Raw genomic sequence first — 24923 nt, forward strand, 5'->3', positions numbered from 1 at the left:
TGGATTGGAAATAGGAACAAGGTTGGTCATCAATACCCACAAACACAACGTGATACAAGGGAAGAACATGTTGGTTTAGAACTGACAATTGAACTGTAAGTTTTTATAACCAAAAAATAGAAACTGTAACTTTCAGACATGGTATACTTTAGTATATCAGTTCTTCTCTCCTCTTTGAAGTGCTACTAAAAGCAAACAAAAAAACAAATGTAGAAAAAAGTTTGAATTATCATTGCACAGAATGAGCTATACATACACAATCAAATCAAATAGGAACCTCTGGTAAACTTCTATACATAAAAAACAATAGAAAACTTGATTTCTACATCTAACATATACTCACTGGGGAAATCATATAAGTCCTAGGACAGAACAGACAGAAAAACTGGAAAGAAAGGAAAAGTCCTTTTGAAAAAAAATTATAAGTCCCTAACATGTAGATATGGCAAAACAAGCTAATGTCTGTCATTGAATAATTTCCCAGAAATCTATGTTTTGACTGGGGCTCTATTCACTTTCTCCTACTTCTCGATGCTTCGGGTCTAGTAAGGCAACGAAGTAAGGTCTTGCATTTGAGCAAATCCCTCAGGAGTTTCAACATTATCATTCACTGCTTGACAGGTGCATATTCTGAGAAATATCTGTTAATTCCTTGTGTTCAGGGTTATCTCTGCTTTGAGTATGAGCTTGTCCCTGTGAGAGATGATCGACAGCCTCTCATTACTTGGCTTGGCGAGGAGTAACCCATGAGTCGATGAAGTGGTGAAGTTGACTTTGGTGGCACCTCCTCAATTTCTGAGGATAAGGACGGTCTTGCTGACACAAATGTTTCCATTGGATACTTATCTTTGTTCTGAGACTGTTTCAAACCAAGCTCCTTTGTCTCTCGCCTTGGATCCAATGAAGTATGTGACATGTTTCTGTCATCTGAATTACCTCGGAGAGAGTTAGAGGGTGCCAAAGTTCCAGGATCACCATCAGTAGAGGAACTTGCCCTGAAAGAGAGCCCATAACCATAATCATCAGAACATGACACAGGATCCGTACCTTGAGAATCAAATGGTTGGGGTGCTGAATCCAAGTTACTCCCATTAGCAGCGGAATTGTAGTCCCCAACCTCACTGGGTGGAGGGGCTATAGCATTCTGTTCATATGGGACAATATGAGATCTCTTTAGGAGGGAAAACTTAAGCACCTCTGAACAAGCACCACATCTAAGTTTATGGCATCTCCTTTTGAAAAGGAGAAAATCTGCAGGTATCTGCAGCGGTTTTAGGCAGTTATAACAAGTTATGATAGGGGCTCCACCTGCTATGGGGCGGAAATGTCGCTTAGCCAAATGATGTTTCTCCCTAAAAAACTTATTCACATCATGCCTTGTGTGCCTCAGATCATCAGACCTTGTTTCATGGCCCCAAAGGGGCAAGTCAGGTTCCACATACCGTTCGGGACTTGAGGCACTAGACTTATCATAGGATGTCCAGCAACTGTGGTCAGGGTGGACCCTGCATAACCCATTGCTGTTGCAGCGAACGGGAAGAGGCAATGGTGCTGAGCACTGCCAGTCTTGGGGACCACGATGCAAACAGGAGGGATCAACTTGGTGTCTGCTAGTTGTTGCCTCACTGGAGTAAGGTACATGCATAAATTTGCGGTGCTGGGGCGGATAGTGGCTTCCTGCTCTGTGTCTTCTTAGATACCTTTGATAGTTTTGGTCATGAAAGAGTTCCTCCTGAGATGCCTCATAACTGCAGTGCCGCGGAATACGCGGAATACGATTTTCCTTCCAAGTGGCTCCTCCGGTAACCCTTCCACTTGCCTTTCCATTCAAATTGTTAACTTGATCCTGCAGTTCATAGACCATTCTCAACAGTGTCATCTTGTCCTGTTCAGCTCCCACGGACTTGTCAGATGATAGATAGCCTGAGTTGGGTTGGTACTCATCATGAAATTGAGTTGTAGGGCCTCCTTTTGCATATCCACCTTGGGAAAGTCTTCTAGGGAAAGGCACCCTAGACATATATTCATCAGTCTGTAATCTGTTCCACTCTCGACTTGGATGGCCTTGTCTTCTAGGCTGCATTAATTCATCATCATCCCACTTTCTGTTTTTCATGGCATGATTATTCTTATCCGAAAAACTTGACCAGGAATCCCTTGCTTGAGGTTGAAATCCTGAATCTCTATTCATCATGTTTTTCGCCAGGAATTTATCCCTTCTGGGTCTTTCTTCAGAACGGAAAAAGTTTGAACGTATATTTCGGTTGAAGAATTGGTCATCCCTGCCATCATAAGAAGAAACACTGCCATCATAAGCATGATGGCTTCTATGTGCTGGGGACTTTGACATATCTCTAGGTGCACCACTAAACTCAGAGCTGGGGTTGAACTCTGTATTTTCAAATGTATCAGGAGACCTTACATGATCAAAGCCATTCGGAACATGACTCTGAGGTTCCTCCAGTTGTTCATTAGGAGAAGATCTAAGGGAATCTGATGATACGCTTTCCCTTGCAGGCATATGCGCAGTAATTATTGAACTACTTCCCCTTGTAGCCTCTGGATTGACAGTACTTGAGCTCCTGACAGCAGAATCAATCTCTTTGTTGATGCCTATTTCCGCATTTTTTTCTGATAAAGCTAAACTCTCATCATTCATTGATACTGCTGAACCTGCTCGTGTTATTGGTAATGACTCCTTAACTTCATTATGAGCATGCTCAGTTGATGAACAGATTTCATTGGAAACTTCAAGTTGATGTTGCTCACTATCAAAATCACGAGAATCATTTAGATCACTCTGATTGTTGTGTTCTTCGTTTGGTAAGTTTGCATCTCCAAGCTGCTTATGATCACAGTTTTCAGAAGATGTATCAGGATACCTCCCATTGGTTGGATTTGAAGTCCATTCTCCTGTGTCTGGAAGAACAGCATTATGACTTGAGCTGCCAAATTCTTTGTCTTCCGAAGACTTATCTTCACTCTTCTCATTGTTTTGCTCCGAGAAGCATTCTCCCGAGTCAGGGAAAGTAGCCTTAGGACTTAATCTGCCAAATACATTGCCTTCTGAAGACTTCCTCTGATCTCTCTCATTTTTTTGGTCTGAAAAAGATTCTCCCGATTCAGGAAAATTAGCCTTAGGACTTGAGCTGCTAGATTCATTGCCTTCTGAAGATTTGCTCTGATTCCTCTCATTGTTTTGGTCTGAAGAGCATTCTCCTGAGTCCGAAAGACACGCATTATGACTTGAGCTGCTAGGTTCTTTGTTTTCGGAAGACTTATCTTCACTCTTCTCATTGTTTTGGTCCAAAAAGCATTCTCCTGAGTCGGGAAAATTAGCCTTAGGACTCGAGCTGCTAGATTTATTGCTTTCTGAAGATATACTCTGATCCCTCTCATTGCTTTGATCTGAAGAGCATTCTCCTGAGTCCGAAAGACTTGCATTATGACTTGAGCTGCTAGATTCTTTGCCTTCGGAAGATGTATCTGTACTCTTCTCCTTGTTTTGGTCCGGAAAGCATTCTCCCAAGTCAGGAAAAGTAGCCTTGGGAGAACTTTCGCTGCTAGATTCGTCACCTTCTGAAGATTTTCTCTTATCACTCTCATTGTTTTGCTCTGAAGAACATTCTTCTGAGTCTGGAAGAGTTACATTATGACTTGAGCTGCTAGATTCCTTATCCTCAGAATACTTATCTTCATTCTTCTCATTGTTCCGGTCAGAAACGAATTCTCCCGAGTTAGGAAAAGTAGGCTTATCACTTTCGCTGCTAGATTCGTCGCCTTCTGAAGATTTTCTCTGATCACTCTCATTGTTTTCCTCTGAAGAACATTCTTCTGAGTCTGGAAGAGTTACATTACGACTTGAGCTGCTAGATTCCTTATCCTCAGAATACTTATCTTCATTCTTCTCATTGTTTCGGTCAGAAACGCATTCTCCCGAGTTGGGAAAAGTAGGCTTATCACTATCGCTGCTAGATTCGTTGCGCTCTAAAGACTTACTCTGATCCCTCTCATTGTTGTGGTCTGAAGAGCATTCTCCCGAGTCAGAAAGAGTTGCACTGCGACTTGAACTGTTGGATTCTCTATCTCCAGAAACGTGATCCAGTCCAATCCTCTGAGTTGCCATAGGCTCATTCGAGCTACAGCTCATGCTTCTCATTCCATTTATTTGACTTTTTGCTGCATTCAGGAGGAGAATTTAGAAAAATAATACCAATAATGAATTCAAAAACTTAGTAGCAAGATGTGAAAGTTATTATCTATAAAAAGGCAGATGAAAAAGAGGGAGCTCAATTACTCAGAAGAATGTTGGTTTATAAAAGAAAGAAAAAAAATACTCAGAATGTTGAATCTATAGTACCTAGTAACTAATAAAGGGTCGATGCAATTGGGGTAACATGCTAATTCAATGTCTTAAGTTAAACATTTTAAGCAATCCAAGAACACAAATTAAGTCTTTTAATCTGTTATAATTTGAGAAAGTAATGACAAATATTTACGAAATCTTCTTTAATTTTTGGCCACAGAAAGATCTTTATCAACATGCTAGAGAATTTGTATGCTGAAATGAATTAAACAACAAATTAAGAAGATAGCTAGATTAATGAGATGATGATTTGCTTACCTTGGAGAGTGGTACCACATCCACCACATTTGTAGACCTGAAATTCTGGCAACTCTGGAAGAAGCTGCCGGCATTTAGGACATCTAACCAATCGAACTTTAGTGGTCAATTCAGGCGCCATCCAAAAACAAGAAACAAAAACTTGGGCTTCCAGCACAAAAGTCCCAAACTTAACAAACAGATTCAAGCATGACGATTAATTTGTCCTTGTTGAGAAACCATGAGGCTCAAACAACATCTGCAATGTAAACATAAACAAAAGATGAACATGGCATGCATCAGAACAAATGCTAAATCTCTAAAAAGAAAGGGTTTTTTAGATCCATGAAAGTAAAGGGTACCTCTAACAAGCCACAAGCTAAGAAATTAAAAAGACAAACATGAAATTCTGAATCACAATTCGAGCAAATTAAGGAAGCAGTACCTTTTGAACTGTAGTGAATATAATAAGAAGTAAACACAGAGAGAGATCCAAAAAAGAGAGATAGACAGAAGAGGAAATGAATTTGTTTTATTTAAAAAAAGAAGAGTTTGGGTTGTTTTTGGGTGAAGAAGGCAAAGGGAGGTGTTAGGCAAAATGTGGAAAAGAGAAAATATTGGAAAAAAAACAAAATCTTGTCTTTGGTGTTTACCAAGCTCAAAGCGTCAAAGTCTGAAAATGGGCAGCTCCCATGTCTGCTCTTGTAGCTAAAGCTTTAGTCTTTTTTTTCAAACATAGGAATGAAGAGGATTGAGAATTGGTCTTTTTCTTTTTCGTAGTGAAGAAGCTTCCTGGTCAAACCACTGTTGACCGTGAGAAACACGGGAAGCTGAAGACCAGAGAGAGGAGAGAGAGAGGGAGTTATGTGATATCGCCGCCGACCTTATTTAAAGAGTCATTGTCGACGTGTCATCTTATTACTAACTCTTCAAAATTCAAATCAATTAATGAAGGCAACAAAAAGCTCTCGCCTTTCCCTGTTTAGTGTATTCGCATTTTGTTTGGCCAGAAAAGACCAACCACTATCCTTCCCTATCTCCACCACGACCGTTATCTTTGGTCTTTGATCCATTTTCCAATATGCCAAAGTCAAGTCAACCACTCTTATCCCCTTTATTACCCTCTTATTTCTATCTCTCTCCTTAAGTAACCAATTAAAGGATGACAACGGTAAAAAGAAAAGGGTAATAAAATCAGAATATGAAAGTATTTTTCAAGTGGAAGCCTCCTTTTATGTATATATGTCTCCATGTCTCCGCATGTCATATATTAAAAAATGAAACGAGAATATGGAAATATTTTTCGAGTGGGAGCCTCCTTTCTACATCTCTCATCATTTAACATATTAAAAAATGAAAGAAAGAAAGAAGGGTACAATAAAACGAAATTATGGAAGTATTTCTCAAGTGGAGCCTCCTCTCTCTCTCTCCTCCTATTATTCTGGGTCTTTTTCTGGGAAATCAAAGGTAAATTTCACAATTAAAAAAGTCCCATATGCTAGTATAGAAACCCAACAAAAAAACCTCAAAGTCAACCTTGGAATTGTATGGGAGTGTGGGCCACTACTTAGCTGTCACTGATACGTGGCATTCAGTGTGCAAGGTGGTACACATTTTTATATGCTACTCAGAGTAGGTATGTTTTTTGGGTGGGTCCAATTTTTGACTTTACGAGTAAAACAAAATAATTTAAAAGAATAATAAGGCTAATTTTCCCTCCCTCGTGCTGCCGCCGAGAAAACGACATCAGCCGCTCCCGCTTGGAGCCTGGGCATCCCATTCCCATTCACAACGCTCTGGTCAGGGACATTACTGACATTTCAGCTCTGGTCAAACATGGTATCTTCCTAGTTTTGCCCTTTTCTCTTTTTTCTCTCTCTTCCCAAGTTTCTGCTTTGTGTATGTCTTGTCGTCCGTCTTGGTAATTCACAAATTATGGTCTTTACAGAAATTGCATTCAAAATTCCAAAGACGATTCTATTCTATGCCCTACCATTGGCATTGGCATTGGCTTATGAGATCTCTAACTTTTACCTCCCTCTTTTTTTTTCCTTTCCAATTATTTTATAGAAGCTCACGCTAGACATTATCATTCAACTATCGTCATGTTTTTTTTCCTTTTTAATATCGACTAGTAATAGCAAACAAACAAGCAAAATAAATTTAAAAAGCTTACAATTCAAGTGATTAATTGCTTTGTTTGCACGGTGGTATTAGGTTCGAGTATTTATATATACACCGAAATCTTAGGTTCAATTCCTCCCTCCAATATCTTTTGTATTCAAAAATAATAATAATAAGCTAAACATATGGGACTTGCTTTTACATTTAGCTTAGGAGCTCACTAATTAAGTAATCTTGCTTACAAATACAGATGTGTATTAATATAAACATTTTTTTCTTTGGGTTGTGTTGTGTGATACAAGAAACCCTCAAATGCCCACCACTGAGTTTTACATGCAATCAATTTATATAATAATTATAAGCATCACATAGGTAGGCATGACCAAGTCAAATCTAATTGCCGGAAGAAAAAAGAAAGCGTAAATGAATAATAACAATAATTCCAATTCGGGAAACTTATGAAAAAGATGGAACAAAACTTCAAACATAAGAAACACAAACACATCATGCAAGAGAGACAAAGTGAGCCTCAGAAAACATACTTAAACTATCTTGGGAGATGATATTACCAATAACATAGCAACACAACTCGACTGTCTTGGGAAATTTTCTCTTGAAGATATCAAGAGTTGCTATAGGGTTTTCTTATTTAATTTTTTAACAAGGAGGTAACAAAGTTGTAAAAAAATTTGAATAAATCGAAGGAAACATAAAAGTCAATATATTAAATTATGGTATATTTGAAAAACAAAAACTAGATTGTATGAGTAAAGAAAGTAACACATGTCATGATGAAAAAAGAGAAGATTCAAAAAGAAGATTAGAGATAGGATGAATCTAATAGCTGTAGTAAGTTGTCGATCACAGGTCCTCAAAAAGAGGTGCTCAGGTGAGCATTTCTGACTTGATCATTAATCGTTTTCAATTTCAAATCGATTGGTCAACATTTTTCCTTTTCTTTATATCAAATCTTCATATTTCATCATCTTTATGGTTCGTATCAAAGAAATAATAATCTTTATATGATTTGAAATTAATTTGTTCAAAGGGCAAGAAATTTTTTTTGCTCCCTATAATTCTTGATCCTTATGTTTTTGTGAGAAATAAATCTACCTATACGTTTTTTTAGGTATGTATGCCTCTAGGTAAATTAGTATACCTACAACAACAACAACAAAAGGATTTTGGTAGATATTCATTTACCTATTCATTTGGTTCTTAGGATTTGATTGGATTGGATAACCATTAAGTTTAAGGTATGTTGAAGGCGGAAATGAAGGTAGATGTGAAGTATTTTTCATTTTAGGGAGATTAGAAGAAATAACTTACAAGGTGTTGATATCCTATTAATTTGTGGGGATAAGTTTCTTTAATGAGTAATCCATCGTCTACTTTCAACGTGGACAACATTTCATCATTTCCTCGTTCAATATGCCTTACATATAGTGAGTTTTCCAAATCCCATCCTAAAATGAAGTATTTTTCATTTTAGGGGAATTAAAAGAAGTAACTTATAATGTGCTAATATATCCTACCATTTTTGTGGGGATTGCATGAGATAATAAGTTTCCTTCATGAGTAATCCATCTTCTATGTACCTTCTACTTGGACAACATTTCATCATTTTCCTCCTTCAACATGCGTTACATATAGTGAGTTTTCCAATCCAATCCAATTCTAGTTACCAAACATGGCCTTATGTCCTTAAGGATTGAAGTTTATCCTATCACTATACCATGTTAAATAGTAGCATACCTTCATACTTTCTAGACATGAGAAGTGAGAAACAAAGAGAATAATAAAAATAGAGATAATGTTGAAGAGAGTGTTTGTTGTGTTAGAAATGTTTCTCCTTAATGTTGGTGGATATTTGTGGAAGGGTTGGCTTACCAATTTTTTTAAGGATTCTCGTTATCAACGTGAGTGGTTTATGTAATTTGTTCTAATTATAAAAGTTCTTATTTTGTCTTGTTTGGTACCCATTTTGGGTCCCAATTAGCCATATAATATTGCACATATACAAATACGATACCTCTCACTCTATATGATTTGAACAATTAGCATCATTTTTTCCCTAGAATCTAAGATTAATACATAATATATTGCTTCAGATGGACAGAAAGTGGTTGTTTCTGATGTGGAGGTTGACAGCTTGGATGGAGTCAAAGAAGATGCCAACAATTCCGAAGCCCCGGTTAGATTTTTGTACTCCTTTTCTTCTAAATCTCAATTTTGTTTCGTTAAAATATAAATTAGTCTAATCTACGGGAAAATTGTGCCAACTTGGTGCACATAATTATGGAACAAAATTAAAATGCCAGTCCAAAATGCAGTATAGCATAATTTATTCCACAATGCAGTTTTCAGAAATATTTCTTATTAATTGATTCATTCATGGCTCCAAAGGGAGACGATGTTTTAGTTTCAAGTAAAAAGCTGGAGAAGATATTTTGCATGAAAGGAGGCAAAGGAGAGTCCAGCTATGCCAACAATTCCAAAGCGCAGGTATAATTAATTACTCCATTATTCAAGATTTTCCCATTCTCTTGTTCAATTTGCTTAATTATTTGTGTTGTGTCCTTCATTTTTCAGGCCATGCATGCAAGATCCATGCTTCACCTGCTTAAAGAAACCCTAGACAGAGTGCAGCTGAGCTCTCCAGAAGTCCCCTTTGTGGTTGCGGACCTTGGATGCTCAAGTGGAAGCAACACCATCAACACCATAGATGTGATCATCAATCACATGGCCAAGCGCTATGAGGCCTCGGGATATGACCTACCTGAGTTCTCAGCCTTTTTCTCTGATCTCCCTAGCAATGACTTCAACACCCTCTTCCAACTCCTCCCTCCTATGGCCAACCACGGCGGTAGCATGGAGGAGACCCTCGCCGCCGACAGCCACCGCTCCTACTTCGCAGCCGGGGTCCCTGGCTCCTTTTACCGGCAGCTTTTCCCGTCGAGGTGCATTGACCTTTTTCACTCCGCGTTTTCCTTGCATTGGCTCTCACAGGTAATTCATTTCTCCATAATTTTCGTAGCTATTTATAATTACTTATCTTACCGTAGATGTACTAATTAATGTTGTTCATTATTAGTCCTATTAATATACAAATTTTTATGTCTTGGGTGGGACCTACCCAGGTGCCAGAGAGTGTGGTAGACAAGAGATCAGCAGCCTACAACAAAGGAAAGGTGTTCATTCATGGAGCAAAGGAGAGCACAGCCATTGCATACAAGAAGCAGTTCCAGACAGACTTGGGAAGCTTTCTCAAGTTAAGAGGCAAGGAGCTCAAGAAAGGTGGCTCCATGTTTCTTGTCTGTTTGGGTAGGACCTCAGTGGACCCCACTGACCAAAGTGGCCCAGGCCTTCTCTTTGGGACCCACTTTCAGGATGCTTGGGATGATCTTGTCCAAGAGGTAATCAATAAATAATCATACAAATGAAAACATTAATTATATTATAAATTTATAATGCATAATATTTGAGTTTGATTTTGAGTTTTTGTATTTAAATGAGTAATGTTTCATGCACCACGTTTATTAAATATTAGATCTAATTAGTGTATTATTTTCTGTTACGAATTATGAGAGCATATACAACCTACCGGATTAAAGATCTCTATTTTAATAGAAATGTGCGATCGGCAATGATAAATTTAGTAAAACAAATATTTAGCTTTAGATTATGCTTTTGTATAACTATTACTACTTTTGACATAGATTAATGTAACTCATAACTTATCAATTTCCGCGCAGGGTCTTATCACTAGTGAGAAACGTGACAGTTTCAACATTCCTATGTACGCCTCAAGTTTACAAGACTTCAAAGAAGTAGTGGAAGCTGATGGCTCATTCATCATAAACAAGCTTGAGATTTTCAAAGGAGGAAGCCCCCTTGTAGTAAGCCAACCTGATGATGCAGCTGAAGTCGGTCAAGCCCTTGCAAATAGCTGCAGGAGTGTCGCCGGAGTGCTCGTCGATGCACACATCGGTGACCAGCTTGGCAATGAGTTGTTTTCAAGAGTTGAAAAAAAGGGCACAAGACAAGCCAAAGAGCTACTAGAGCATATACAATTCTTTCATGTGGTGGCATCACTTTCTCTTGCTTAATTAGCTCGTTTCCCTGTTTCTTTTTTCTTCTCTAGTTGTGGTATTTTCATTGCATAAAAACATTACTAAATTTTAAATTGCTCTTGATAATCACCTTGATCGGGTGAAGATGAACATTACAACATGTTCTCTACCTTTGTAGAATTACATTCATACTATTTCAATAATCATCAGCTTCAAAAAAAAAAAAATTTATCTCTTAAAATTCTTGGAAGTAAAATCACTTGAATCTTCTCCAATTAAGACATTTATTTTTTTGGATAAACTTAGATGTTCTTATATTTATCATTTGGATAAACTTGGATGTTCTTATCCTCTTGGCGAGGGCGATTAGTGTTGGAGAAATTAGGGTTTCTAGAGGAACTGAGATGGACAAGGTCTGTGACGCAAGTGGAGTCGGGGTAGGTGCTGTTTGGTCTCAAAAAGGGAAGCCAGTAGTATTTTTCTCTGAAAAACTCACTGAAGCCCGCCAGAAATTGAGCACAATGATCATGAATTTTATGGATTGTGAGGACTTTGAAACAGTGAGAACACTACCTTGTGCAGCGAGAGTTTAAACTTTATATTGATCATCAAGCCTTAAAATTTATTAATAACCAGAAAATGTCAACAAAATGCATGTAAGGTGGGCTACATTTCTTTAGAAATTCCCCTTTGTAATTAAACATAAATATGGCATTATTAATCGTGTAGCAGACGCATTTAGTATGCGTGCAGCCTTGTTGGTCACACTGACTCAAGAAAATTGTGGGTTTTGAATTCCTCAAGGAGTTGTAAGAAAATGAGGAATATTTTAGAGACATATGGATGAAGTGTGCTCGTAATTAGTATACGGTTGACTATCATATCAATGAGGGGTTCCTATTCAAAGGTAATCAACTTTGTGTTCCTATTTCTTCTTCAAGGGAACAATTAACCAGAAACTTACATGGAGGATTGAGTGAACATTTGGGGAAGGACAAAACAATTTCTAGCATGGAGGAACGCTACTTTTGGCCTTAATTGAAGCATGATGTGGCCAATGTTGTGAGAAGGTGCTATGTCTGCCAGGTATCTAAAGGACAGTCCCAGAACACAGATCTTTATATGCTTTTACCTATACCTGATGATATTTGGCAGGATCTTTCTATAAATTTTGTGTTGGGCCTTCCTTGAACGCAAAGGAATGGATTTTGTTTTCGTTGTGGTTGACATGTTTTAAAAAATAGCGCATTTTATAGCTTGTAGGAAGACGTCTGATGCATTTAGTATCGCCAAACTGTTTTTCGGGGAGTGATGAAGTTACATGGTGTCCCAAGTCCATCACGTCTGATCGTGACACCAAATTCCTCAGCCACTTATGGCTTACCCTATGAAGGATGTTTGGTACCACCCTTAACCAAAGTATCACAATGTTTGGTACCACTCTTAACCAAATAGCACAATTTTGATTGCCTAATTTTATTGTGCTGATTTTGTTTCCAGATTGTTTGCAACTTAATACTCATCACTTTAGATTTTTTTCATTTTTAACAAGGAGAATACTAACAACATTCTCTCTAACATTCTCTTTTGTAAAGCATTCAAAATTCCAAAGACGATTCTATTCTATGGCCTGTTGGCATTGGCCCATGAGATCTCTAACTTTTACCCCTCTTTTTTTTTTCAATTATTTAATAGAAGTTCACGGTAGACATAATCATTGAAATGTCCTCATGTTTTTAACCCTTTTTAATATAGAATAGTAAGTAATAGCAAAACAAACAAGCAAAACAGATAGGAATTGCTTTTGCATTTGGAGGCAAAATGATTTATAATTAGTTTTGTTTTGCATTGTTTTGCATCAAGCAGACAAAGGGCATGCTTAAATTGTAGTAAACTATGAAGTAATATTGCACAGAAAGTTTCTTTGGGTTGTGTGGGTATCAAGAATCCCTCAACTACCCGCCACTGAGTTTTTCAAGTAATAAATTTATATAAAATAATAATAAGTATCACATAGGCATGACCTTGTCAATTCTAAATGCAGGAAGAGAGGAAAAAAACAGGCGTAAATGAATAATTATAGTAACTGCAATGAATGAAGCCTTAGCTGAATGTGTATAGCTGCAGCTCAACAACTGTGAGAGAGAGAGAGAGAGAGAGAGAGAGAGAGAGAGAGAGAGAGAGAGAGAGAAGTTCCCATTTATCCCTCTAGGCAGATGACTTAGTTTATCACCTAATTATTAGCAAAGCTTTTTCAAATCCGAATATGTATATAAAATTGTACATGCCATTGTTGGTCTTTAAATTATCAAAATTAACTGACCATGACCCTAAACAAGATACAATAATGTCTAATAGTCTCTCAGAGTTGGAACAAAAGTTCAAACATAAGAAACACAAACACATCATGCAAGAGACAAAGTGAGACTCAGAAAACATACTTTGACAACATTTTAATAGATGAAGAAACTGATTTTATGCAGCTGCAACTGCTTGCCTCCTGTGCCCAAGAAATGCTTGACGAAGTTCTTTGTATCCACTCCTATAGTGCTCCAGTGAGAAGCAAAGCTGTCGTATCGCTTCTCGTTTCTGCTCAGCCCCATCTGAGATCGCAACTCTCTGACTATCCACCTCTTTCTGCAACTCCTCCACTCTCAATTTCAATTCATCTACTAGTCTATGTGCACTTTCATATCCAGCAATCATATCCTCGTGTTCTGCATTCAACCGGCGTAGATGTCCCTCCATTTCCTGGATTTGATTGTCACGGGAACTCAGATTCGCTGTAACCGTGTGAACCTTAGCATTGAGCTCATCTTTCTCTGCCATTAGCATGTCATACTTCAGTTTAAACCTGTCAAAGTCTTTATTCACAGCTTCCACGTGTCCATTTCTCGCAGCAACTTCTACCTTCAGCCCACTTATTTCATCTTGCAAAGCCATCTCTTGGGCAACATGCATCCTTTCCATTTCCATCTTATCAGTTTCGCATCGCCTTATTTCATCTTCTAAGTTCTTGTTTCTCAAACTCCCTTCTTCAATTCTTGTGTCCAAAATGGTTTGCTTCTCTGTCAAACTTGAAATATCAGCTTGCAGGTCTGCTTTCTCAAGAGAAAATTGTTCCTGGGCATCATGCAATGCACTCTTCAATTCCATCACCTCAAGATCACGCCCAAATATATCAGCACTGTACCTCACAATCTTCTCCTGCAACTCCAAAACATGCTTCCTCTCCCAGTGAAGTTGAGATTCCAACATGGCTATATCTTCCTGAACCACCTGAAGCTGACCTTGCATTTGATGAGCCTCTTCAGACAGTCTATGTGTGAGTTCATGCTTCAACTTCACAATCTCCTCGTCTGACCCCTTAAGCCTTTCTTTAGTTACTTCCAAATCTGCAACCAATCTCGCAATCTCATTTTCTCTGTCTGATGCACGACTCTCCAACTCAGCTATCTGTTTTTGCAGCTTCAATACCTGTGTTTGCTCAAGTTCAAGATCAGCCTCCCTCATCTGCAGCTTCTCTTTCACGCTTGAAAGTTCAGTTTCTAGCACAGTAATCTTCTGCTGCCATCCCTGGCTGTCGAAATGAACTTTCAGAGGTGGAACCAAGTAATTGCTGACAGGGGAGTTAAGAGATTCTGACTCGGATCCTGACGATGATGAGGAAGATGATTCAGTGCCATTCTTTAGAGAAAGAGCAGGGCTAGAACCGTCTGAGCTTGGTGATATATCTAAATCAACCACTTGACGGGCGGATTTGTGCAAACTCAGCTTTGCATCAGGAGTCATAAGAGGAGAGCCATGGTCAAAACCGGATTCAGAATCTCTGAATCCCTGCACTGGAATCACAGATGGCATAATCTTATGTGCTTCTTTTGTCAAGTGATCGTAGCACCCAGCCAGTGATCGATACATCCGGTAAAATTCCTCAATCAACTCTGGCTTCCCCTGACTATAATGTTCAACAGTTTTTGGCAAAGAATCACCATCTTCTTTGATCAGCTTCAGCATTTGCTTAATGCTCTGGTCCATCTCTGTAAGTAACAACATTTTGAACATTTTATTAGGCCAACCCATCACAGAATTATTAGTCTGAAACAATCTGTACAAATATTCAGCAAGACAAAGTACAACAAACAAGAAAAGCAAGAAAATAGCTATTTACTTACCTTCAAGATTTTCTACCAGCCATATAGAACTTTCTGGATTATTAGTATTGTCCTGCCCACATGAATCTGACTTCTCCATTTCTGTTCTCTCCATATCAACCATCTACTGACATCAAATGACATAAACCACACAACATAAGACCTCAAATAAAACAAGGAAAGTAATGGGTTTCTGTAATACAGTACCACTTAGAGAACCAGACTCTCGATGACATCAATAACCAAACAATTTGTGGTTTTGATAACCATAATAACAGAAGGAATTAAAGTGAAATTGGATAAGAAAAGAAAAAGAACACAGAAACCCCATGTCCTGTTTTCTTTGGAAGTGACAACAAAAGCAATAACGTAGCAACACGATTCGATTGTCTTGGGAAATTTTCTCCTGAAGAAATCAAGAGTTGCTAGTTCAATTTCTTATTGAAGTATGATGATCAATTATCAATATATATAATTTGACATACACCGACAGGAAAAAGATGATAAATCAGATCCAAAATTAAGAATTTCTAAATACTTCTACTAATTCTTAAGAAGACGAAACAAAAAAAAAAAAAAAATACACAAGCATGAAAATTCAAGAAATTAAAACAAAAGGCGAGTCTTGAGAAGCATAATCTGCATGTAATCGATTTCTATAAAAAGAAAAGCATGAAGGAGAAGTGAAGAGCAACATAGAAGACCAAGCTCACTGACCTTTTGGTGTTGTGACAGAGTGAGGTGAAGTGAGGTGAGGTGAGGTGAGATGAGGTGAGAGAGAGCCTCCAGATCCAACGCAAACCCTAAATCAAATGGATAAGTGATTAATCATTAAGTGCTTTTGAGCATTTTAAGCAACCCGAGCTCTTTTCAAAATTCAAAATAGATTCAAGGGATTGGTTCAGGACAACGAGAAAAAGCCTGAGAGGGAAATGGCTCAAAATTGTTGCCCGCCTTTTCTCTCTCAATTTCTCTATCCCCAAAATGCCCTCCCACCCAACGGCCCCACCCTCTTTTCAATCCTTTGTTGCCCCGTGGAACTGATTTCCAGCAATGGGTATTTTCGTAACTTCGACTTATACCCAATAATTAAGCGCCGCAGGGGTGGGGCCACGACCCGTGACTGAAGCGGAACCAACCAAGATTTCTAGCGGGAAAACATTTCCAATCCAATATAAGAAAACAAATAATATTAATATTAATATTAATCTGATCTTATTTTATTGCTATTTATATACATGTATACCCTATTAGGAGATGTGATTAAATTTTTCAGTGTATGATAACTAGATTTAAATTCGTGGTATATTTCTATAATAAATTAAAAGAATTTATAACTTAAGGATTTTGAAATCTTTCTTTTTAATTTCATACATACCACTCTATTTTTCTTTTATTTCATAATATTTTTATTATCAAGCTATTTCTTTTGGAATTTTATATTATTCTTTATTCAACATATGACTCATATGTTTTATTTAATTTCATTAGTCCCCTTCTCTTAGACTCTTGACATCCAAGAGACTTGTGGTAATTCATACTTAGATTAGATCTAATCAAAGGATTAAAAATAAATAAAATTAAAATTTATTTTCTTTTACTTTTATTGCAAAGGATCCACTAGTGTAGTGGTTTGGAGTATTTACTCTCTCAGGCAAGGTCCTGGGTTCGAGTCCTGGCATCCGTGTTGTGTGTATGAGTTTAATATGCTATTGTCCCTTTCAATAGGAAATGACCTCAATAAAATAAAATAAAATAAACTAGCATCTTGGCCCATGCGTGAGCATGTGTCAATTGGTTTTTTTTTTTCCTTTATTTTTAGAATTAAGAAAAGATAACATGGATAGTTATGTTCCATAAAAGTATGATGTATTATCTTATTTTTTTTAAAATTTTTTAAAATTTTTTAAAAATGTGAATTTACCACATTATTCTTATTTAATTAATAATTTTAATTCTTAATGTTTGAATTAACCAAGGTCATTTTATTATATTTTGAATATTTCAGAATTCTCTGTCTTTTGCTTTATATATATATATAGACAAAAAAAATAAAAAAGAGTCAGAGATGGTTCGGCGGCCAATAATGGGAGGATAAAGAACAGAAATTTTGGGTTAGGACGTGTTTTACTATGAGACTTTTTTGTTTTTGTTTTATTTAAGTTAAATTAATACGTTTTTTTTTTTTCGTTGCAGTCCCAGCCCCCAATGTTGCCACTGAAATGTGAAGCCATCCTTTCAAGCCATCAACGATATGAGGGAAAGGCTTTCTGTATTTCACTTCAGTTCCCCAGAACCCCATTTGTGTTTGGCAAAGAAAACAGTAAGAGCTCGGTTAAAGAATTTTCATAAAACCCTAGAAGAAACCGATTGCTACTTCTCCGTTGTTAAACCCTGCTGAGAAGTAAAGCGTCTTTCTTTTTTTATTTCTAAATTAATATATTTTGCAGTAAAAGTAAAAGAAAATATATTTTTTCTAAACCCGTAGATTAGACCACAAGTCTCTTGGACTCCAAGAGTTTAAGAGAAGGGACTGTTAATTTCACTATCCAACTTTATAATTTTAATCCTCTTCTTGTTTTTTTTTTTTTTTTTTTTTGGACGATAGTCCTCTTGTTGCCTTCCTGCATTGCATTTTATGGCTTCCAATAATTATTTAAAGGCTTATCCTTCATTTTGATGAAAGTTTTGCATATCGAAAACAACAAAAAAATCAAATGCAATTACTCTCTCTCTCTCTCTCTCTCTCTCTCTCTCTCTCTCTCTCTCTCTCTCAAACAATTTAACATCAAAAGCTAGAATTCAAATTGTGTATAAAAAATTTTCCTTTTTTTTAAATTTATTTTTTAGTTATAATCAATTGATGAAAATACCCTTAAACTTAACGGAGTTAAATGTAAGTGGCGGATTACAATACTTTACAAAATTTAAGTTGTTAAATATTAATGACGCACATGACTAAAAGTTCAGATAATATTTATATAAATTTCTCTAACAAAAATAAATAAAGAAGCTAATATTGCCCGTTTCAATATGCGGGCTCTGTTTCACCAAGAAAAAGAATATGTGGGCTTGGTTAATGAATTACTTTCCTCACGGGCCACATCGGCCCACCACCTACAATGTCCTTTATAGCCCTACTAGATAATGAAAACAGTGAGCGTAGTATTGACATTTCAGGTTTCATTCATGATCTGATGCAATCAATTGTAGAAAGATTTTGTTAGGGGTTGTTTGATGATAACCATTTCAATTTCATTTTTCTGAAAATTGAAAATATGTTTGGTAATAGATTTCGTTTTTAGTTTTTAAAATCACCCTTATTTTTAAAAAAAAAAAAAAATTTGAAATTGTTTTCAATTTTCAGTTTTGTTTTTCATTTTTTTTGTTTCTATTGCATTTAGTAATTTTATATCACCACACATGAAATGCACTTTTGTTACCAAAAATCGGTATTTGGGACCCCTCGACTTAGACCCAGCTGATCGATTCTTGTGTTTGGCCACGGACCCAATCTAAGCCTCGAGAACTACATATCCAAAATTAACAAAAAGAAAAAAATCATCATATTTTCAAAAAATTAACTAGAAAATATTATGAACTCTTTGTAACATGCACTTTCATTCTATGAACTAAAATTCACAATTTTACCCCAAAAAGTTCCATTTCTAAGTTTCACCTGAAAACTAAAATCAGTTACCAAATAACTTTTGCTCAGTTTTCACTCTCTTTGAAAACTGAAATTAGTTATCAGACAAGTTTTCAGTTTTTGAAAAACAAAATTTTAAACTAAAATGTTTGTCAAACAGGCTCTTAATTTTTACTCTTGGGGCTGTTTTGGCTAACCTATGTTTTTTCTTTAGTTTGGTGAGTATTTATATGTAGCCACGTATTATAATATGAATGAATTGGTAACGACATTAATTTAAGAGACTCTTTTATAGGATCGTGACATTGTTATGTGGTGTTACAATTCATCCATGATATAACATATGTATTTTTTCATTAATAATATACTATTGATTGGAAAAGTATCAATTTTAGTCTTTCCATTTTCAAGAGTATTTTAAAAATGGAAAATTCATTATTAAAAAAATTTTGTTTAAAAAAAAAAAAATTTCTCACCTTTCCTTATCCCATGTGCACCACTGGCGGCTCCAACCAACCCCGCCCACTTTGAAATCCATTCCCCATTCCCTCTTCACATCCCCTTCCTCCATTCTCCCATTCCTCTTTCCCTTCCCCCTTCTCTCTGTACCATGGAACACCTACCTGTCACACACAAATTGCCTCAGCCCACCCAAATAGACTCCACATTTTTCTTCTTCTTTTTTCTTTTTGGTATTTTTTCATTTGCATATTGAAAAATTGTGGAGAGAGAGAAGATGGGGTCCTATGCGATGCGTTTTTGAGGCGGGTGGGGTTCGGGTGGGGGCGAAAAGGAGAGAGATGTCTCTTTTTTCGCTATTTTTTTTTTCCCTTGAAAATGGAAAAACTAAAATACTCTTAAAATGGATGGAAAATTGAATGGTGTTTAAAGTCAAATGACAAATCATGAATTTTAAAAAATTAAAATAACATTTCTCTTAAATTTTTCTTTAAGATGACAAATTAAAACTATAAAAAAAAGTTTAGGGGATATTTCTTTAAAAATCCCTTATATAATGTACTCTTTATTAGAAAAGTATCCACCATGTCGCCCAAGTATTTTCTTTAATTCGGACCCAATTTGTAATATTATACTAGAACAAACAAGAATTTGCATCATTTCCCACATTGCAACTGGTAGAGGTGGAAATCCAAGAGCACTGTCACGCCCGCACTCATGGAGACAACCAAACGTGGACTCACCACTTATCCTTTCTGGAAGAGAACTTTAATTTTGTGGGTGCAATAATATTATCTTTCATATCCACAACCGCATAACAATTGGGACAAACTCTGCAACACCATTTTATTTTTTAATCAAGAATCTTGTGTGCGAAAAAGAACGACAGGCTTTTTGCATATGCATGCAGCAGGTGCCTCTAAGAGATGCATGTTCCACATGATCAAAAAGTAAAAAATATGCGTGCTAAAATGTCCAAACAAAAATTTTATAGTTAACCAAATCGTGATTTAAGCTAAAAACTCAACTCTTTGGCTGGCTCATACAAATCTATGCATCATATTGATCTTTAAGATTGTCGATACAAATTACTGCTCGAATTCATATATTTACTGTCTAACAACATAAATATCGGTTCTATCAATCTTACACATCTTCCTCCTCCAATTAGTGAATCTACTTTATGCCTTTGGTAATGGCAATGTATAAATAATTTATTTTAGACACATGGTATGGTGGAGGATCAAGTTTATACACACAGAATCTCGTAAAGTAAACTAAAATGGTGTTGACTTTGAATAACTTTAATTTATACAAAGAAGTTTTTTAAAGTTGAGATAATATTTAGTCACCCTTTTACAACGGAAAGTCAAATCTCTTGCTTCAACAAATAATCACCTCCAGGAATTTTTAAGAGGCCAATGGCCAATGGCCAATGTTAATGATGGAAAACTTATTGCTTCAGAAAATGGAGAAGGTCCGTCACATATATGATATATCACAGGAAACCGTGTTCCCAGTTAAATTTAAAGTCAAGATCAAATGGCAGTATGTATGTCATTTTCGCTTTCCCATTCAATCATGGAAGTGGTCTGGTCTTCTCAGCCAACTAGCTAGCAAGTGCAAATAAGAAAAAAAAGGGATGATGCGTTTGGTTTTGTGGTCTTAGTGCTTGCCAGTTTCTCATTTGGAAGAGACAATCAACTGGCATATCAAATCAAAGATATATACTTCCACACACTATACTTTAATTTAATCTAAACTACAAGGAGGGAGATTCGAACTCGGGTGCAGAATGGAAACACACTCGCTCTAACCAGCTTGAGTAATATGCGATTGATTAACTTCAACCAACAGCAATTATCTGATGTTAAAGCACTCCAAACTCCAAATCATAATATAAATTCAAGACTCTATTATTAAGAGGAGGAATAAGTGAAAGTGGAAGTAAATGACTTTTTCTTTTCCCTCTAAAACTTCCAAAGTCTTTGTGTGTATGTGAAAGCTACCCTTCACCTAAAATCTCTCCGCTTTGCTTGCTTCCATGACTCTTTTTTTCCAATGTCCTTTCTTTCCCCTCCACTTGGGTTGAGCATTATTTTCAACTAGCAAATTTATCAAGTATTTTGTAAGTACAAATTGGCATGTTTGAGCTGGCAGTTACTCATCTTTATTTATATACATGTTTACATCATTCATCCAGAGGCTCACTTCTCAATGACTGCCACCTGCTCCGTTTATCTTTTTCAGGAGAAATGCATCTTTGAAGACAACTAATGTAATTGCTCAATCATGACATATACCTTTTTAGCCTTTTTATAGCTAATCTTTTCACTCCCTTAATTCCTAACTTCCTGGAGGCCCAAACACTCAAGAGGGTAAATTATTTTTTTACCTTGGGAAAAAAGTTTCCTTTTCACCACAACTTTGTGCAGGTCAAGAAGACTGATGGGAAAAGATGGAAAAAAGTTCCTTCAGCTCTGTCTGTGTTTGTTTGCCTCATTTTATATGTGAAGAAAAAGTCATGAGGGGAAAACGACTGGCTGATTGATACATTTGGGTCCAGATAAATTAAATTTTTTTTGAGCCAGGTCCCAGGATATTGTTGGCCAGCAGCAACGCATGAATTAAATAACAGAGAATTTGTATTTCAGATTAGCAAAATAATAAAACTTAAATAACCGACAGATCATTTTTAAACCGTAATGGAGGTACAAATGTTTGTTGCTGCTCCTATTCAGTGACAAAAACTCCATTTCCAAATATATCTTTTTGTTAGGACGGCTGCCCTTAATTATTTACTTCAACATGTCTAGCATATGAGTGCAGCACACGAAAAGCTGTGTGAAAGTGACTCCATAGGTTGCCAAGTGGTATGTGATTTTGGTTGCTCCAAAAATATGACATACTGGTGATGCTTTTAGCAATGTAAATGGTAAATCCGAGTGCATAAAAGAAGACTGATTTTTATCTATTTATGTATATAGGTACATGTATATTTGAATGAGCGCATGGATTAGAACGAAAGCAAAAAACCATGCCTGCAACAGCAACTTAATTAAAGTATTTCAAGTCCACTAGAGAGAGAGAGAGAGAGAGAGAGAGAGAGAGAGAGAGAGAGAGAGAAGTGGGCAGGCAGAAAAGAAAACTGAAGGGCTTGGAGGAGAGGGTGTCGGGAAAGAGAAGCAGGGCATTGATGCTGGAAAAGGGAGAGCAGGAAACCATGGTAGAGGAGCTAAATAACAATTTGAAGGAAGTACCACAACAAGTAACCTTCAACTTGAAGACTACTGATCACTTTGTGCTGGTTCATGGCATAAGTGGAGGGGCTTGGTGTTGGTACAAAATCAGATGCCTCATGGAGAATTCAGGCTACAAGGTTTCTTGCGTTGATCTTAAAAGCTCCGGGATCGACCAATCCGATGCGAATTCAGTCTTTTCTTTTGACGATTACAACAAGCCACTGCTGGACTTGTTGTCTGCTCTGCCTGAAAATGAACAGGTCTTTGCTTTGGTTTGGTGATTAATTTTCTTTCCCTTTGTTTAATTATTTGGAAACATGGATTAGGGGATTGTTTTATCAACTTAAGTAACTTGTTTTGCAGGTAATATTGGTAGGGCACAGCGCTGGAGGGCTCAGTGTAACCCATGCCACTCTCATGTTTCCAAAGAAAATCAGATTAGCAGTGTATGTTGCAGCAACAATGCTGAAACTTGGCTACTCAACTGATCAAGATATCAAAGATGTAATTACTGCTTTTATCTCAATCTGATTTGTTTGAATTGCATCATGTTCTTAGAAAATTTGACATGGGAAATAAGTTTGAGCAGCCATGCATGGCAGCTTGGCTGCTTGAATTGGTTGGAAATTAGTAAAGATTGTTGCAGTTAGTAAGATCCCAATGCTGGCAATGGTGTGAAATGCAGAGAAAGATGGCTCATGGCTGCCAACTGTCTTCACAGACAAAAATAGTTGTTAAGCCTCGCCTTATCTCTTAAGAAAACATTAATTATACTACTTAGTCTCATTAATTATCCAAAATTACTACAAATGCAAACTAATTAGATTTTGTTAGTAATTTCAGTTTTTTATTATTATTGTTTTTTTTAAATCAGAAAGCAATCATATCTTCAATAATTTGGGCAATTTTTTTGTCAGCATGATATACTTTACTATACATTTCAATCTGGCCCCCAATGATTGAGACGGGACCAATTATTTTTCTGATTATAATTATTATTTAATGTTTATGTGAAACAGGGGGTGCCTGATTTATCTGAATTTGGTGACATATATGAGTTAGGGTTTGGATTGGGATCCAATAAACCTCCAACAAGCGCCATGATCAAGAAAGAATTCCAACGAAAAATCATATACCAAATGAGTCCTCAAGAGGTATATAAACAAACCCTTGATCACGGCCTTTTAAATGTATCTGTACCTATGTTTTTGGTGGTTGGTTGGTGGGCACTCGGCACTTTGATTTTGCATAGTCCTTTTGCTTTGCTGTTGAAGCAAATTGGATGGTCATCAATATGTGCATCACATCACATTCAATCCTTCACTCACATTGATGTACTTGCGAATATACATCTCATATACATACATGTTAGGATTTTGTTAAGATTAATCTCCTGTTCAAGGGTTTTATATGATAACAAAAATTAGTCGGACATACGTGAACGATTAACCATAGCATAACTCATGCATGGATTTTGCTAAAAGCAAACTCTCATACGGGCATTTCACATAATCACAAAATTAATCATAGCATAACTCATGTATGTTAATTAGAAGCCTTTTTGTGTTCTCAGGATTCGACACTAGCTGCCATGCTGTTGAGGCCTGGACCGCTCCTAGCAATAACGACAGCCCGTTTTGAGGAGAAGGACGAGGTTGAGAAAGTGCCTCGTGTTTACGTGAAAACGTTGCATGATCATGTCGTAAAACCAGAGCAACAAGATTCGATGATAAAGAGGTGGCCACCATCTGAGGTGTATGTTTTGGACAGTGACCACAGTCCCTTCTTCTCCACCCCATTTTTGCTTTTTGGCTTCCTTGTAAAAGCAGCAGCTTATGGTGGGCTTAAATAGTTGCTAGAAAGCCTAGGAGAATATATATATGTGGGTGTGCCTTTTTTTTTTTTTGTTGTTGTAATTTTTGGCAACCATTGATAACAGAACAAGGAATAAGAACATGCAAAATGTTCATTAGTTGGACAAGACATTTGAGAACTATACCTGTTGCTCTACAAGCTTGAATGCTAAACCGTTATGGATTAAAATTACGATAACTGAAACTATAGAGATCAAAGTGGTGCTTTGCCTAAACTACACTTTATCCCATTTCCGAAGATAAATATATTTTTTGGGTTAGGACTGCCTACTACGTACTAAATTTCACCATGTGCGGCATACCAAACGCTGTGTGAAAATGATTTGACATGGTGCCACTGCCAACTGTTGTGTGACTTTGTTGAATATTTGATGGGGCAAAAGTGATGAGGAAACCATGGTAGAAGAGATTAATAAATTGATGGAAATGACAGAAGTGCCCTTGAAGATACACTTTCACTTTGTAAATAATGGCACAAGTTTAATTAATAGAAAGGAAGAGAATCACATTTATTTATTTTTCATTTGATATTGTAAGCACATCTTTATTATTACCTTTTATTTCATCCCTGCACTCCACAGCTGCTGTTGGTCAGGCCTTATTACAAGTAATTACTTGGAAAATTTATTTATTTATTTTTCCAAAAAGACAGAGTGTGACAAAAATGTGCTCTAACATGGTAACTATAAACCCCATCAATGGGGGAGACACATTTTATTAGACACAACACAAAAACACACTCATAATT

The 24923-nt window shown here is 36.7% G+C and overlaps 4 protein-coding genes across 7 annotated transcripts; 2 read left to right on the forward strand and 2 right to left on the reverse strand.

Annotated features, from left to right (window-relative positions):
• Positions 1-210: 210 nt before the first annotated feature.
• On the reverse strand, positions 211-5422 carry LOC117619639 (dentin sialophosphoprotein). 3 transcript variants are annotated; one of them, XM_034349640.1, is made up of 4 exons: positions 5049-5422; positions 4625-4862; positions 1309-4179; positions 1000-1144 (listed from the first exon to the last, which is right to left on the reverse strand). In XM_034349640.1, the coding sequence occupies exons 2-4, from the start codon at positions 4743-4745 to the stop codon at positions 1119-1121; spliced, it is 3018 nt and encodes a 1005-aa protein (XP_034205531.1). In that variant the 5' UTR covers positions 4746-4862; positions 5049-5422; the 3' UTR covers positions 1000-1118. The 3 variants fall into 3 exon arrangements, with proteins under 3 accessions (XP_034205530.1, XP_034205529.1, XP_034205531.1); XM_034349639.1 differs by having other exon boundaries at positions 211-4179; positions 5257-5422; XM_034349638.1 differs by having other exon boundaries at positions 211-4179.
• Positions 5423-9121: 3699 nt separating this feature from the next.
• LOC117619897 (indole-3-acetate O-methyltransferase 1-like) lies at positions 9122-10836 on the forward strand. Its single transcript, XM_034349954.1, has 4 exons — positions 9122-9232; positions 9320-9736; positions 9868-10143; positions 10483-10836. Exons 1-4 carry the CDS (start codon positions 9122-9124, stop codon positions 10834-10836), a joined length of 1158 nt encoding a protein of 385 aa, XP_034205845.1.
• A 2214-nt stretch (positions 10837-13050) lies between these two features.
• On the reverse strand, positions 13051-15823 carry LOC117620212 (protein NETWORKED 4B-like). 2 transcript variants are annotated; one of them, XM_034350352.1, is made up of 3 exons: positions 15669-15823; positions 14973-15075; positions 13276-14837 (listed from the first exon to the last, which is right to left on the reverse strand). In XM_034350352.1, exons 2-3 carry the CDS (start codon positions 15073-15075, stop codon positions 13276-13278), a joined length of 1665 nt encoding a protein of 554 aa, XP_034206243.1. In that variant the 5' UTR covers positions 15669-15823. The 2 variants fall into 2 exon arrangements, with proteins under 2 accessions (XP_034206244.1, XP_034206243.1); XM_034350353.1 differs by lacking the exon at positions 15669-15823 and having other exon boundaries at positions 13051-14837.
• Positions 15824-22087: 6264 nt separating this feature from the next.
• Positions 22088-24205, forward strand: LOC117619166 (methylesterase 17). Its single transcript, XM_034349043.1, has 4 exons — positions 22088-22561; positions 22665-22805; positions 23321-23455; positions 23875-24205. Exons 1-4 carry the CDS (start codon positions 22256-22258, stop codon positions 24151-24153), a joined length of 861 nt encoding a protein of 286 aa, XP_034204934.1. The 5' UTR covers positions 22088-22255; the 3' UTR covers positions 24154-24205.
• The last annotated feature ends 718 nt before the right edge of the window (positions 24206-24923 follow it).

The sequence above is a fragment of the Prunus dulcis genome, chromosome 2 (assembly GCF_902201215.1).
Source record: "Prunus dulcis chromosome 2, ALMONDv2, whole genome shotgun sequence".
NCBI classification, from domain to species: domain Eukaryota; kingdom Viridiplantae; phylum Streptophyta; class Magnoliopsida; order Rosales; family Rosaceae; genus Prunus; species Prunus dulcis.

Excerpts from the sequence above, each read along its gene's own strand:
- LOC117619897 (XM_034349954.1), top strand. The coding sequence starts at position 9,122 with ATGGCTCCAAAGGGAGACGATGTTTTAGTTTCAAGTAAAAAGCTGGAG. Across the intron at positions 9,233-9,319 it reads CCAACAATTCCAAAGCGCAG|GCCATGCATGCAAGATCCAT; the intron begins GTATAATTAATT and ends TTCATTTTTCAG. Across the intron at positions 10,144-10,482 it reads GGGATGATCTTGTCCAAGAG|GGTCTTATCACTAGTGAGAA; the intron begins GTAATCAATAAA and ends ATTTCCGCGCAG.
- LOC117619639 (XM_034349639.1), bottom strand. The coding sequence starts at position 4,745 with ATGGCGCCTGAATTGACCACTAAAGTTCGATTGGTTAGATGTCCTAAA. Across the intron at positions 4,180-4,624 it reads ATGTGGTACCACTCTCCAAG|CAAAAAGTCAAATAAATGGA; the intron begins GTAAGCAAATCA and ends TCCTGAATGCAG.
- LOC117619166 (XM_034349043.1), top strand. The coding sequence starts at position 22,256 with ATGCTGGAAAAGGGAGAGCAGGAAACCATGGTAGAGGAGCTAAATAAC. Across the intron at positions 22,562-22,664 it reads CTCTGCCTGAAAATGAACAG|GTAATATTGGTAGGGCACAG; the intron begins GTCTTTGCTTTG and ends CTTGTTTTGCAG. Across the intron at positions 22,806-23,320 it reads CTGATCAAGATATCAAAGAT|GGGGTGCCTGATTTATCTGA; the intron begins GTAATTACTGCT and ends TATGTGAAACAG.
- LOC117620212 (XM_034350353.1), bottom strand. The coding sequence starts at position 15,075 with ATGGTTGATATGGAGAGAACAGAAATGGAGAAGTCAGATTCATGTGGG. Across the intron at positions 14,838-14,972 it reads GCTGGTAGAAAATCTTGAAG|AGATGGACCAGAGCATTAAG; the intron begins GTAAGTAAATAG and ends TGTTACTTACAG.